This window comes from Oncorhynchus mykiss, unplaced genomic scaffold, assembly GCF_013265735.2.
Source record: "Oncorhynchus mykiss isolate Arlee unplaced genomic scaffold, USDA_OmykA_1.1 un_scaffold_331, whole genome shotgun sequence".
In the NCBI taxonomy this organism is placed as follows: Eukaryota; Metazoa; Chordata; class Actinopteri; order Salmoniformes; family Salmonidae; genus Oncorhynchus; species Oncorhynchus mykiss.
The window spans coordinates 85,124-101,091 of record NW_023493779.1 but is presented as its reverse complement, the minus strand read 5'-3'; the positions used below and the strand labels follow the sequence as shown (position 1 = coordinate 101,091).

The window sequence follows — 15,968 nt, the reverse complement described above, 5'->3', positions numbered from 1 at the left end:
ATGGTCTGTGTTCAGGTCTGAGGTTATAATGTATCAGCAGATGGTCTGAGGTTATAATGTGTCTTTATGAGACAGGGTCAGTATAATGTATCAGCAGATGGTCTGAGGTTATAATGTGTCTTTATGAGACAGGGTTAGTATAATGTATCAGTAGATGGTCTGAGGTTATAATGTGTCTTTATGAGACAGGGTCAGTATAATGTATCAGTAGATGGTCTGAGGTTATAATGTGTCTTTATGAGACAGGGTCAGTATAATGTATCAGCAGATGGTCTGAGGTTATAATGTGTCTTTATGAGACAGGGTCAGTATAATGTATCAGTAGATGGTCTGAGGTTATAATGTGTCTTTATGAGACAGGGTCAGTATAATGTATCAGTAGATGGTCTGTGTTCAGGTCTGAGGTTATAATGTATCAGCAGATGGTCTGAGGTTATAATGTGTCTTTATGAGACAGGGTCAGTATAATGTATCAGCAGATGGTCTGAGGTTATAATGTGTCTTTATGAGACAGGGTCAGTATAATGTATCAGTAGATGGTCTGAGGTTATAATGTGTCTTTATGAGACAGGGTCAGTATAATGTATCAGCAGATGGTCTGAGGTTATAATGTGTCTTTATGAGACAGGGTCAGTATAATGTATCAGCAGATGGTCTGAGGTTATAATGTGTCTTTATGAGACAGGGTCAGTATAATGTATCAGCAGATGGTCTGAGGTTATAATGTGTCTTTATGAGACAGGGTTAGTATAATGTATCAGCAGATGGTCTGAGGTTATAATGTATCAGTAGATGGTCTGAGGTTATAATGTGTCTTTATGAGACAGGGTCAGTATAATGTATCAGTAGATGGTCTGAGGTTATAATGTGTCTTTATGAGACAGGGTCAGTATAATGTATCAGCAGATGGTCTGAGGTTATAATGTGTCTTTATGAGACAGGGTCAGTATAATGTATCAGCAGATGGTCTGAGGTTATAATGTGTCTTTATGAGACAGGGTCAGTATAATGTATCAGTAGATGGTCTGAGGTTATAATGTGTCTTTATGAGACAGGGTCAGTATAATGTATCAGTAGATGGTCTGTGTTCAGGTCTGAGGTTATAATGTGTCTTTATGAGACAGGGTCAGTATAATGTATCAGTAGATGGTCTGAGGTTATAATGTGTCTTTATGAGACAGGGTCAGTATAATGTATCAGTAGATGGTCTGTGTTCAGGTCTGAGGTTATAATGTATCAGCAGATGGTCTGAGGTTATAATGTGTCTTTATGAGACAGGGTCAGTATAATGTATCAGCAGATGGTCTGAGGTTATAATGTGTCTTTATGAGACAGGGTCAGTATAATGTATCAGCAGATGGTCTGAGGTTATAATGTGTCTTTATGAGACAGGGTTAGTATAATGTATCAGCAGATGGTCTGAGGTTATAATGTATCAGTAGATGGTCTGAGGTTATAATGTGTCTTTATGAGACAGGGTCAGTATAATGTATCAGTAGATGGTCTGAGGTTATAATGTGTCTTTATGAGACAGGGTCAGTATAATGTATCAGCAGATGGTCTGAGGTTATAATGTGTCTTCATGAAACAGGGTCAGTATAATGTATCAGCAGATGGTCTGAGGTTATAATGTGTCTTTATGAGACAGGGTCAGTATAATGTATCAGTAGATGGTCTGAGGTTATAATGTGTCTTTATGAGACAGGGTCAGTATAATGTATCAGTAGATGGTCTGAGGTTATAATGTGTCTTTATGAGACAGGGTCAGTATAATGTATCAGTAGATGGTCTGTGTTCAGGTCTGAGGTTATAATGTGTCTTTATGAGACAGGGTCAGTATAATGTATCAGTAGATGGTCTGAGGTTATAATGTGTCTTTATGAGACAGGGTCAGTATAATGTATCAGTAGATGGTCTGAGGTTATAATGTGTCTTTATGAGACAGGGTCAGTATAATGTATCAGCAGATGGTCTGAGGTTATAATGTGTCTTTATGAGACAGGGTCAGTATAATGTATCAGCAGATGGTCTGAGGTTATAATGTGTCTTTATGAGACAGGGTCAGTATAATGTATCAGTAGATGGTCTGAGGTTATAATGTGTCTTTATGAGACAGGGTCAGTATAATGTATCAGTAGATGGTCTGAGGTTATAATGTGTCTTTATGAGACAGGGTCAGTATAATGTATCAGTAGATGGTCTGTGTTCAGGTCTGAGGTTATAATGTGTCTTTATGAGACAGGGTCAGTATAATGTATCAGTAGATGGTCTGAGGTTATAATGTGTCTTTATGAGACAGGGTCAGTATAATGTATCAGTAGATGGTCTGAGGTTATAATGTGTCTTTATGAGACAGGGTCAGTATAATGTATCAGCAGATGGTCTGAGGTTATAATGTGTCTTTATGAGACAGGGTCAGTATAATGTATCAGTAGATGGTCTGAGGTTATAATGTGTCTTTATGAGACAGGGTCAGTATAATGTATCAGTAGATGGTCTGAGGTTATAATGTGTCTTTATGAGACAGGGTCAGTATAATGTATCAGCAGATGGTCTGAGGTTATAATGTGTCTTTATGAGACAGGGTCAGTATAATGTATCAGTAGATGGTCTGAGGTTATAATGTGTCTTTATGAGACAGGGTCAGTATAATGTATCAGCAGATGGTCTGAGGTTATAATGTGTCTTTATGAGACAGGGTCAGTATAATGTATCAGCAGATGGTCTGAGGTTATAATGTGTCTTTATGAGACAGGGTCAGTATAATGTATCAGTAGATGGTCTGAGGTTATAATGTGTCTTTATGAGACAGGGTCAGTATAATGTATCAGTAGATGGTCTGTGTTCAGGTCTGAGGTTATAATGTGTCTTTATGAGACAGGGTCAGTATAATGTATCAGTAGATGGTCTGAGGTTATAATGTGTCTTTATGAGACAGGGTCAGTATAATGTATCAGTAGATGGTCTGAGGTTATAATGTGTCTTTATGAGACAGGGTCAGTATAATGTATCAGCAGATGGTCTGAGGTTATAATGTGTCTTTATGAGACAGGGTCAGTATAATGTATCAGCAGATGGTCTGAGGTTATAATGTGTCTTTATGAGACAGGGTTAGTATAATGTATCAGCAGATGGTCTGAGGTTATAATGTATCAGTAGATGGTCTGAGGTTATAATGTGTCTTTATGAGACAGGGTCAGTATAATGTATCAGTAGATGGTCTGAGGTTATAATGTGTCTTTATGAGACAGGGTTAGTATAATGTATCAGTAGATGGTCTGAGGTTATAATGTGTCTTTATGAGACAGGGTCAGTATAATGTATCAGTAGATGGTCTGAGGTTATAATGTGTCTTTATGAGACAGGGTCAGTATAAGGAGGAACCTTGTTTCAGCACTTCATTAGCATATTTATTATTTCCAGGATTAAATGCAGTTTATTTTTGGTTTTTCCGTTTTCATGGTTTGTTGTACCGAGAGATACTGGAGCTATATTTATACATCACTAGGATCTCTCTGTCTGTAGGCTGACTGGCTGGCTGGCTGGCTCACTGGCTGACTGGCTTGCTCGCTGCTGACTGGCTGACTGGCTGACTGGCTGGCTGGCTGGCTGGCTGGCTGGCTGGCTGGCTGGCTGGCTGGCTGGCTGGCTGGCTCGATGGCTGGCTGGCTGATATTAACACATCACTAGGATCTCTGTTGTGTTCAACCTTAGACTGAACAGACACCTACCAATGTGTAGACTCAGTAGGGATTAGGATGGAGTCTGAATCAGACTGAATATATAGTGGGTTAGGATGGAGTCTGACTGAATATGTAGTGGGTTAGGATGGAGTCTGACTGAACATGTAGTGGGTTAGGATGGAGTCTGACTGAATATGTAGTGGGTTAGGATGGAGTCTGACTGAACATGTAGTGGGTTAGGATGGAGTCTGTCTGAATATGTAGTGGGTTAGGATGGAGTCTGACTGAATATGTAGTGGGTTAGGATGGAGTCTGACTGAATATGTAGTGGGTTAGGATGGAGTCAGACTGAATATGTAGTGGGTTAGGATGGAGTCTGACTGAACATGTAGTGGGTTAGGATGGAGTCTATCTGAATATGTAGTGGGTTAGGATGGAGTCTGTCTGAATATGTAGTGGGTTAGGATGGAGTCTGACTGAATATGTAGTGGGTTAGGATGGAGTCTGACTGAATATGTAGTGGGTTAGGATGGAGTCAGACTGAATATGTAGTGGGTTAGGATGGAGTCTGACTGAATATGTAGTGGGTTAGGATGGAGTCTGACTGAATATGTAGTGGGTTAGGATGGAGTCTGACTGAATATGTAGTGGGTTAGGATGGAGTCTCAATCAGACTGAATATGTAGTGGGTTAGGATGGAGTCTGTCTGAATATGTAGTGGGTTAGGATGGAGTCTGACTGAATATGTAGTGGGTTAGGATGGAGTCTGACTGAATATGTAGTGGGTTAGGATGGAGTCTGACTGAATATGTAGTGGGTTAGGATGGAGTCTCAATCAGACTGAATATGTAGTGGGTTAGGATGGAGTCTGACTGAATATGTAGTGGGTTAGGATGGAGTCTGTCTGAATATGTAGTGGGTTAGGATGGAGTCTGACTGAATATGTAGTGGGTTAGGATGGAGTCTGACTGAATATGTAGTGGGTTAGGATGGAGTCTGACTGAATATGTAGTGGGTTAGGATGGAGTCTGACTGAATATGTAGTGGGTTAGGATGGAGTCTGACTGAATATGTAGTGGGTTAGGATGGAGTCAGACTGAATATGTAGTGGGTTAGGATGGAGTCAGACTGAATATGTAGTGGGTTAGGATGGAGTCTGACTGAATATGTAGTGGGTTAGGATGGAGTCTGACTGAACATGTAGTGGGTTAGGATGGAGTCTGACTGAATATGTAGTGGGTTAGGATGGAGTCTGACTGAATATGTAGTGGGTTAGGATGGAGTCTGACTGAATATGTAGTGGGTTAGGATGGAGTCAGACTGAATATGTAGTGGGTTAGGATGGAGTCAGACTGAATATGTAGTGGGTTAGGATGGAGTCTGACTGAATATGTAGTGGGTTAGGATGGAGTCTGACTGAACATGTAGTGGGTTAGGATGGAGTCTGTCTGAATATGTAGTGGGTTAGGATGGAGTCTGACTGAACATGTAGTGGGTTAGGATGGAGTCTGACTGAATATGTAGTGGGTTAGGATGGAGTCTGACTGAATATGTAGTGGGTTAGGAAGGAGTCTGACTGAATATGTAGTGGGTTAGGATGGAGCCTGACTGAACATGTAGTGGGTTAGGATGGAGTCTGACTGAATATATAGTGGGTTAGGATGGAGTCTGACTGAACATGTAGTGGGTTAGGATGGAGTCTGACTGAATATATAGTGGGTTAGGATGGAGTCTGACTGAACATGTAGTGGGTTAGGATGGAGTCTCAATCAGACTGAATATGTAGTGGGTTAGGATGGAGTCTGACTGAACATGTAGTGGGTTAGGATGGAGTCTGACTGAACATGTAGTGGGTTAGGATGGAGTCTGACTGAACATGTAGTGGGTTAGGATGGAGTCTGTCTGAATATGTAGTGGGTTAGGATGGAGTCTGACTGAATATGTAGTGGGTTAGGATGGAGTCTGACTGAATATGTAGTGGGTTAGGATGGAGTCTGACTGAATATGTAGTGGGTTAGGATGGAGTCTGACTGAACACGTAGTGGGTTAGGATGGAGTCTGACTGAATATGTAGTGGGTTAGGATGGAGTCTGACTGAATATGTAGTGGGTTAGGATGGAGTCTGACTGAATATGTAGTGGGTTAGGATGGAGTCTGACTGAATATGTAGTGGGTTAGGATGGAGTCTGACTGAATATGTAGTGGGTTAGGATGGAGTCTGACTGAACACGTAGTGGGTTAGGATGGAGTCTGACTGAATATGTAGTGGGTTAGGATGGAGTCTGACTGAATATGTAGTGGGTTAGGATGGAGTCTGTCTGAATATGTAGTGGGTTAGATGGAGTCTGTCTGAATATGTAGTGGGTTAGGATGGAGTCTGTCTGAATATGTAGTGGGTTAGGATGTCACAGACAACAGCACAAAGGACAAGAAGGTAGAGACAACAATACATCACACAAAGCAGCCACAACTGTTAGTAAGAGTGTCCATGGTTGAGTCTTTGAATGAAGAGAGATTGAGATCAAACTGTCCAGTTTGAGTGTTAGTTGCAGCTCGTTCCAGTCGCTAGCTGCAGCGAACTGAAAAGACGAGCGACACAGGGATGTTTTCTCTTTGGGGACTTTTTACAGAATGATTCTGATTTCATGACATCTGAATGTGGACAGCTCAGTGCTGCCCCCTTTCATTGATTAACACCAATGGAAGGCTGACCGGGGTACTGCAGGGGGAGAAGGCTCAGTGCTGCCCCCTTTCATTGAGTAACTCCAATGGAAGGCCGACCGGGGTACTGCAGGGGGAGACGGCTCAGTGCTGCCCCCTTTCATTGAGTAACTCCAATGGAAGGCCGACCGGGGTACTGCAGGGGGAGACGGCTCAGTGCTGCCCCCTTTCATTGAGTAACTCCAATGGAAGGCCGACCGGGGTACTGCAGGGGGAGACGGCTCAGTGCTGCCCCCTTTCATTGAGTAACTCCAATGGAAGGCCGACCGGGGTACTGCAGGAGGAGACGGCTCAGTGCTGCCCCCTTTCATTGAGTAACTCCAATGGAAGGCCGTCCGGGTACTGCAGGGGGAGACGGCTCAGTGCTGCCCCCTTTCATTGAGTAACTCCAATGGAAGGCCGTCCGGGGTACTGCAGGGGGAGACGGCTCAGTGCTGCCCCCTTTCATTGAGTAACACCAATGGAAGGCCGTCCGGGGTACTGCAGGGGGAGACGGCTCAGTGCTGCCCCCTTTCATTGAGTAACTCCAATGGAAGGCCGACCGGAGTACTGCAGGGGGAGACGGCTCAGTGCTGCCCCCTTTCATTGAGTAACTCCAATGGAAGGCCGACCGGGGTACTGCAGGGGGAGACGGCTCAGTGCTGCCCCCTTTCATTGAGTAACTCCAATGGAAGGCCGACCGGGGTACTGCAGGAGGAGACGGCTCAGTGCTGCCCCCTTTCATTGAGTAACTCCAATGGAAGGCCGTCCGGGTACTGCAGGGGGAGACGGCTCAGTGCTGCCCCCTTTCATTGAGTAACTCCAATGGAAGGCCGTCCGGGGTACTGCAGGGGGAGACGGCTCAGTGCTGCCCCCTTTCATTGAGTAACACCAATGGAAGGCCGTCCGGGGTACTGCAGGGGGAGACGGCTCAGTGCTGCCCCCTTTCATTGAGTAACTCCAATGGAAGGCCGACCGGGGTACTGCAGGGGGAGACGGCTCAGTGCTGCCCCCTTTCATTGAGTAACTCCAATGGAACGCCGTCCGGGGTACTGCAGGGGGAGACGGCTCAGTGCTGCCCCCTTTCATTGAGTAACTCCAATGGAAGGCCGTCCGGGGTACTGCAGGGGGAGACGGCTCAGTGCTGCCCCCTTTCATTGAGTAACTCCAATGGAAGGCCGACCGGGGTACTGCAGGGGGAGACGGCTCAGTGCTGCCCCCTTTCATTGAGTAACTCCAATGGAAGGCCGTCCGGGGTACTGCAGGGGGAGACGGCTCAGTGCTGCCCCCTTTCATTGAGTAACTCCAACGGAAGGCTGACCGGGGTACTGCAGGGTGAGACGGCTCAGTGCTGCCCCCTTTCATTGAGTAACTCCAATGGAAGGCCGTCAGGGGTACTGCAGGGGGAGACGGGACATTCAGAGGGGAAAGGGGGGGGGGGGGTGGGTGAAGAGTGGGAGAGGCAGCAAAGCAAGGCAGACCGAAAGTAGAAAATGTATGATGTCATCAGTCTCCGACCATGCTGTCGTCGTCTACTCCCGCCCCCGCCTCTGTTCCCACGGAAACAACACACTCACTGTTTCCAGCCACAGTCTCATAGAAGCTGCTCGCGTGTGTGTGTGTAGTTTAGCAGTCATAATGTCTTCTGTCTGATCTCTCTAGTCTTGTACTACAGTGTCCGTTCTGCTGAGGCATGTCTAACGTCTGTGTGTGTGTCTGGTGTCTGGTGTGTCTGGTGTGTGTGTGCCTGGTGTGTGTGTAGTTTAGCAGTCATAATGTAGTCTGTTTGATCTCTCTAGTCTAGTACTACAGTGTCCGTTCTGCTGAGGCATGTCTAACGTCTGTGTGTCTGGTGTGTGTGTGTGTAGCCACGTCTCCGGTTCCAGGCTCAGAGTTGGAGCAGGCCCGCCCCCAGACCAGCGGAGAGGAGGAGCTACAGCTGCAGCTAGCACTGGCCATGAGCAGAGAGGCTGCTGAACAGGTACACACACGCAAACATACAGTGCCTTGCGAAAGTATTCGGCCCCCTTGAACTTTGCGACCTTTTGCCACATTTCAGGCTTCAAACATAAAGATATAAAACTGTATTTTTTTGTGAAGAATCAACAACAAGTGGGACACAATCATGAAGTGGAACGACATTTATTGGATATTTCAAACTTTTTTTAACAAATCAAAAACTGAAAAATTGGGCGTGCAAAATTATTCAGCCCCTTTACTTTCAGTGCAGCAAACTCTCTCCAGAAGTTCAGTGAGGATCTCTGAGGAGACGGCTCAGTGCTGCCCCCTGCTGCGATTACAGCTCTCTCTGTGTCTCCCTGTGTGTCCCTGTCTCTCTCTGTGTAGGAGGACAGGATGCGTCGGGGAGATGACCTGAGACTCCAGATGGCACTCGAGGAGAGTCGTAAAGGAAAAGCCCTCGGTGATACCGGCTCTGGAAAACTAGCCAAGAAGAAGAGAGAGGTACAGACAGAGAACTATCTAAACTAGCCAAGAAGAAGAGAGAGGTACAGACAGAACTATCTAAACTAGCCAAGAAGAAGAGAGAGGTACAGACAGAACTCTCAGTGTTTCCCATGTTATGGCTGTAGGTTGGTAGTCTGTTTTTCTCATAGCTGATTGGCCCTCATGAGACTCCTGCTGGGCTGACTGATTAACCCTCATGAGACTGCTGCTGGGCTGACTGATTGACCCTCATGAGACTCCTGCTGGGCTGACTGATTAACCCTTATGAGACTGCTGCTGGGCTGACTGATTGACCCTCATGAGACTCCTGCTGTGTGGACTGATTGACGCTCATGAGACCCCTGCTGGGCTGACTGATTGACCCTCATGAGACTGCTGACTGATTGACCCTCATGAGACTCCAGCCGGGCTGACTGATTGACCCTCATGAGACTGCTGACTGATTGACCCTCATGAGACTGCTGACTGATTGACCCTCATGAGACTGCTGACTGATTGACCCTCATGAGACTATTGCTGAGCTGACTGATTGACCCCTCATGAGACTCCTGCTGGTCTGACTGCTTGACCCTCATGAGACTGCTGACTGATTGACCCCTCATGAGACTCCAGGCGGGCTGACTGATTGACCCTCATGAGACTGCTGACTGATTGACCCTCATGAGACTGCTGACTGATTGACCCTCATGAGACTATTGCTGAGCTGACTGATTGACCCTCATGAGACTGCTGACTGATTGACCCTCATGAGACTCCAGCCGGGCTGACTGATTGACCCTCATGAGACTGCTGACTGCTTGACCCCTCATGAGACTGCTGACTGATTGACCCCTCATGAGACTGCTGACTGATTGACCCCTCATGAGACTGCTGACTGATTGACCCTCATGAGACTGCTGACTGATTGACCCTCATGAGAATGCTGACTGATTGACCCCTCATGAGAATGCTGACTGATTGACCCCTCATGAGACTGCTGACTGATTGACCCCTCATGAGACTGCTGACTGATTGACCCTCATGAGACTGCTGACTGATTGACCCCTCATGAGACTGCTGACTGATTGACCCCTCATGAGACTGCTGACTGATTGACCCCTCATGAGACTGCTGACTGATTGACCCCTCATGAGACTGCTGACTGATTGACCCCTCACGAGACTGCTGACTGATTGACCCCTCATGAGACTGCTGACTGATTGACCCCTCATGAGACTGCTGACTGATTGACCCCTCATGAGACTGCTGACTGATTGACCCCTCATGAGACTGCTGACTGATTGACCCCTCATGAGACTGCTGACTGATTGACCCTCATGAGACTGCTGACTGATTGACCCCTCATGAGACTGCTGACTGATTGACCCCTCATGAGACTGCTGGCTGATTGACCCCTCATGAGAATGCTGACTGATTGACCCTCATGAGACTGCTGACTGATTGACCCCTCATGAGACTGCTGACTGATTGACCCCTCATGAGACTGCTGACTGATTGACCCTCATGAGAATGCTGACTGATTGACCCCTCATGAGACTGCTGCTGGGCTGACTGATTGACCCTCATGAGACTGCTGCTGGGCTGACTGATTGACCCCTCATGAGACTGCTGACTGATTGACCCTCATGAGACTGCTGACTGATTGACCCTCATGAGACTCCAGCCGGGCTGACTGATTGACCCTCATGAGACTGCTGACTGATTGACCCTCATGAGACTGCTGACTGATTGACCCTCATGAGACTGCTGACTGATTGACCCTCATAAGACTATTGCTGAGCTGACTGATTGACCCCTCATGAGACTCCTGCTGGTCTGACTGCTTGACCCTCATGAGACTGCTGACTGATTGACCCCTCATGAGACTCCAGCCGGGCTGACTGATTGACCCTCATGAGACTGCTGACTGATTGACCCTCATGAGACTGCTGACTGATTGACCCTCATGAGACTATTGCTGAGCTGACTGATTGACCCTCATGAGACTGTTGACTGATTGACCCTCATGAGACTCCAGCCGGGCTGACTGATTGACCCTCATGAGACTGCTGACTGATTGACCCCTCATGAGACTGCTGACTGATTGACCCCTCATGAGACTGCTGACTGATTGACCCTCATGAGAATGCTGACTGATTGACCCCTCATGAGACTGCTGACTGATTGACCCCTCATGAGACTGCTGACTGATTGACCCTCATGAGACTGCTGACTGATTGACCCTCATGAGAATGCTGACTGATTGACCCCTCATGAGACTGCTGACTGATTGACCCTCATGAGAATGCTGACTGATTGACCCCTCATGAGACTGCTGACTGATTGACCCCTCATGAGACTGCTGACTGATTGACCCTCATGAGAATGCTGACTGATTGACCCCTCATGAGACTGCTGCTGGGCTGACTGATTGACCCCTCATGAGACTGCTGACAGATTGACCCTCATGAGAATGCTGACTGATTGACCCCTCATGAGACTGCTGACTGTTTGACCCCTCATGAGACTGCTGACTGATTGACCCTCATGAGACTGCTGACTGATTGACCCTCATGAGAATGCTGACTGATTGACCCCTCATGAGACTGCTGACTGATTGACCCCTCATGAGACTGCTGACTGATTGACCCTCATGAGACTGCTGACTGATTGACCCCTCATGAGACTGCTGACTGATTGACCCCTCATGAGACTGCTGACTGATTGACCCCTCATGAGACTGCTGACTGATTGACCCCTCATGAGACTGCTGACTGATTGACCCCTCATGAGAATGCTGACTGATTGACCCCTCATGAGACTGCTGACTGATTGACCCCTCATGAGACTGCTGACTGATTGACCCCTCATGAGACTGCTGACTGATTGACCCCTCATGAGACTGCTGACTGATTGACCCCTCATGAGACTGCTGACTGATTGACCCCTCATGAGACTGCTGACTGATTGACCCTCATGAGACTGCTGACTGATTGACCCCTCATGAGACTGCTGACTGATTGACCCCTCATGAGACTGCTGGCTGATTGACCCCTCATGAGAATGCTGACTGATTGACCCTCATGAGACTGCTGACTGATTGACCCCTCATGAGACTGCTGACTGATTGAACCCTCATGATACTGCTGACTGATTGACCCCTCATGAGACTGCTGACTGATTGACCCCTCATGAGACTGCTGACTGATTGACCCTCATGAGAATGCTGACTGATTGACCCCTCATGAGACTGCTGCTGGGCTGACTGATTGACCCTCATGAGACTGCTGCTGGGCTGACTGATTGACCCCTCATGAGACTGCTGACTGATTGACCCTCATGAGACTGCTGACTGATTGACCCCTCATGAGACTGCTGACTGATTGACCCTCATGAGAATGCTGACTGATTGACCCCTCATGAGACTGCTGACTGATTGACCCCTCATGAGACTGCTGACTGATTGACCCCTCATGAGACTGCTGACTGATTGACCCCTCATGAGACTGCTGACTGATTGACCCCTCACGAGACTGCTGACTGATTGACCCCTCATGAGACTGCTGACTGATTGACCCCTCATGAGACTGCTGACTGATTGACCCCTCATGAGACTGCTGACTGATTGACCCCTCATGAGACTGCTGACTGATTGACCCCTCATGAGACTGCTGACTGATTGACCCTCATGAGACTGCTGACTGATTGACCCCTCATGAGACTGCTGACTGATTGACCCCTCATGAGACTGCTGACTGATTGACCCCTCATGAGACTGCTGACTGATTGACCCCTCATGAGGCTGCTGGCTGATTGACCCCTCATGAGACTGCTGGCTGATTGACCCCTCATGAGACTGCTGGCTGATTGACCCCTCATGAGACTGCTGCTGGGCTGACTGATTGTTTCTCGTTAGGACGGTTGTTTTTGTCTCTGTCAGGGTTTCTGTCACCCGACCTCAGGCTGATTTTTAAAATGCATTCGAAAGACGATAAATAAAATGGGTGCCGTCCAATCGGAGCAGGAACAAAAATCCCACCTGAAATACCGGCCAATGTTTTTTATTTATAAAATAAAAAAAATCACCTTTATTTAACCAGGTAGGCTAGTTGGTAACACCTTTATTTAACCAGGTAGGCTAGTTGAGAACACCTTTATTTAACCAGGTAGGCTAGTTGAGAACACCTTTATTTAACCAGGTAGACTAGTTGAGAACACCTTTATTTACCCAGGTAGGCTAGTTGAGAACACCTTTATTTAACCAGGTAGGCTAGTTGAGAACACCTTTATTTAACCAGGTAGGCTAGTTGAGAACACCTTTATTTAACCAGGTAGGCCAGTTGAGAACAAGTTCTCATTTACAACTGCGACCTGACCAAGATAAAGCATAGCAGTGTGAACAGACAACAACACAGAGTTACACATGGAGTAAACAATAAACAAGTCAATAACACAGTAGAAAAAAGGGGAGTCTATATATACATTGTGTGCAAAAGGCATGAGGAGGTAGGTGAATAATTACAATTTTGCAGATTAACAATGGAGTGATAAATGATCAGATGGTCATGTAGAGGTAGAGATATAGAGAGGTAGAGATATAGAGAGATATAGAGAGGTAGAGATGTAGAGAGGTAGAGATGTAGAGAGGTAGAGATGTAGAGAGGTAGAGATGTAGAGAGGTAGAGATGTAGAGAGGTAGAGATGTAGAGAGAGAGAGATGTAGAGAGAGAGAGACAGCTTTACATCTCATCACACAGCTGATTGAAATACCGGTCGATGTAGAGAGAGAGAGACAGCTTTACATCTCATCACACAGCTGATTGAAATACCGGTTGATGTAGAGAGAGAGAGAGACAGCTTTACATCTCATCACACAGCTGATTGAAATACAATCCTAGTCATATTAGCATCCCATGCTAGTTGATGATAATCCTGGTCATATTAGCATCCCATGCTAGTTGACGATAATCCTGGTCATATTAGCATCCCATGCTAGTTGATGATAATACTTGTCATATTAGCATCCCATGCTAGTTGACGATAATCCTGGTCATATTAGCATCCCATGCTAGTTGACGATAATCCTGGTCATATTATATATGACCAGGATGGGTGGTGGGTGGTCATCTCTCTCCTCCCAGCAGGCCCAGTCCTCTGTGTTAGGATCTAATGGGTGGTCATCTCTCTCTCTCTCTCCTCCCAACAGGCCCAGTCCTCTCTGTTAGGATCTAATGGGTGGTCATCTCTCTCTCTCCCTCTCTCTCCTCCCAGCAGGCCCAGTCCTCTCTGTTAGGATCTAATGGGTGGTCATCTCTCTCTCTCTCTCTCTCCTCCCAGCAGGCCCAGTCCTCTCTGTTAGGATCTAATGGGTGGTCATCTCTCTCTCTCTCTCCTCCCAGCAGGCCCAGTCCTCTCTGTTAGGATCTAATGGGTGGTAATCTCTCTCTCTCTCCTCCCAGCAGGCCCAGTCCTCTCTGTTAGGATCTAATGGGTGGTCATCTCTCTCTCTCTCTCCTCCCAGCAGGCCCAGTCCTCTCTGTTAGGATCTAATGGGTGGTAATCTCTCTCTCTCTCCTCCCAGCAGGCCCAGTCCTCTCTGTTAGGATCTAATGGGTGGTCATCTCTCTCTCTCCTCCCAGCAGGCCCAGTCCTCTCTGTTAGGATCTAATGGGTGGTCATCTCTCTCTCTCTCCTCCCAGCAGGCCCAGTCCTCTCTGTTAGGATCTAATGAGTGGTAATCTCTCTCTCTCTCCTCCCAGCAGGCCCAGTCCTCTCTGTTAGGATCTAATGGGTGGTCATCTCTCTCTCTCCTCCCAGCAGGCCCAGTCCTCTCTGTTAGGATCTAATGGGTGGTAATCTCTCTCTCTCTCTCCTCCCAGCAGGCCCAGTCCTCTCTGTTAGGATCTAATGGGTGGTCATCTCTCTCTCTCTCCTCCCAGCAGGCCCAGTCCTCTCTGTTAGGATCTAATGGGTGGTCATCTCTCTCTCTCTCTCTCCTCCCAGCAGGCCCAGTCCTCTCTGTTAGGATCTAATGGGTGGTCATCTCTCTCTCTCTCTCTCCTCCCAGCAGGCCCAGTCCTCTCTGTTAGGATCTAATGGGTGGTCATCTTTCTCTCTCTCCTCCCAGCAGGCCCAGTCCTCTCTGTTAGGCTCTAATGGGTGGTCATCTCTCTCTCTCTCTCTCTCCTCCCAGTAGGCCCAGTCCTCTCTGTTAGGATCTAATGGGTGGTCATCTCTCTCTCTCTCTCTCCTCCCAGCAGGCCCAGTCCTCTCTGTTAGGATCTAATGGGTGGTCATCTCTCTCTCTCTCTCTCTCCTCCCAGCAGGCCCAGTCCTCTCTGTTAGGATCTAATGGGTGGTCATCTCTCTCTCTCTCTCTCCTCCCAGCAGGCCCAGTCCTCTCTGCTAGGATCTAATGGGTGGTAATCTCTCTCCTCCCAACAGGCCCAGTCCTCTCTGTTAGGATCTAATGGGTGGTCATCTCTCTCTCTCTCTCTCTCTCTCCTCCCAGCAGGCCCAGTCCTCTCTGTTAGGATCTAATGGGTGGTCATCTCTCTCTCTCTCTCTCCTCCCAGCAGGCCCAGTCCTCTCTGTTAGGATCTAATGGGTGGTAATCTCTCTCCTCCCAACAGGCCCAGTCCTCTCTGTTAGGATCTAATGGGTGGTCATCTCTCTCTCTCTCTCTCTCCTCCCAGCAGGCCCAGTCCTCTCTGTTAGGATCTAATGGGTGGTCATCTCTCTCTCTCTCTCTCTCCTCCCAGCAGGCCCAGTCCTCTCTGTTAGTATCTAATGGGTGGTCATCTCTCTCTCTCTCTCTCTCTCCTCCCAGCAGGCCCAGTCCTCTCTGTTAGGATCTAATGGGTGGTCATCTCTCTCTCTCTCTCTCTCTCCTCCCAGCAGGCCCAGTCCTCTCTGTTAGGCTCTAATGGGTGGTCATCTCTCTCTCTCCTCCCAGCAGGCCCAGTCCTCTCTGTTAGGCTCTAATGGGTGGTCATCTCTCTCTCTCTCTCTCTCTCCTCCCAGCAGGCCCAGTCCTCTCTGTTAGGCTCTAATGGGTGGTCATCTCTCTCTCTCTCTCTCTCTCCTCCCAGCAGGCCCAGTCCTCTCTGTTAGGCTCTAATGGGTGGTCATCTCTCTCTC

General features: G+C 47.5%; 1 protein-coding gene across 2 annotated transcripts in view; it reads left to right on the top strand.

The window, feature by feature from the left end:
- LOC110510849 (epsin-2) overlaps positions 1 to 15,968 on the top strand; it is a 51,931-nt gene that overhangs the window by 18,861 nt on the left and 17,102 nt on the right. For both annotated transcript variants that reach the window (XM_036973833.1, XM_036973832.1), the window contains exons 5-6: positions 8,252 to 8,364; positions 8,730 to 8,846. In XM_036973833.1, coding sequence (XP_036829728.1) covers positions 8,252 to 8,364; positions 8,730 to 8,846 — 230 coding nt within the window. The remainder of the gene's footprint in view (positions 1 to 8,251; positions 8,365 to 8,729; positions 8,847 to 15,968) is intronic.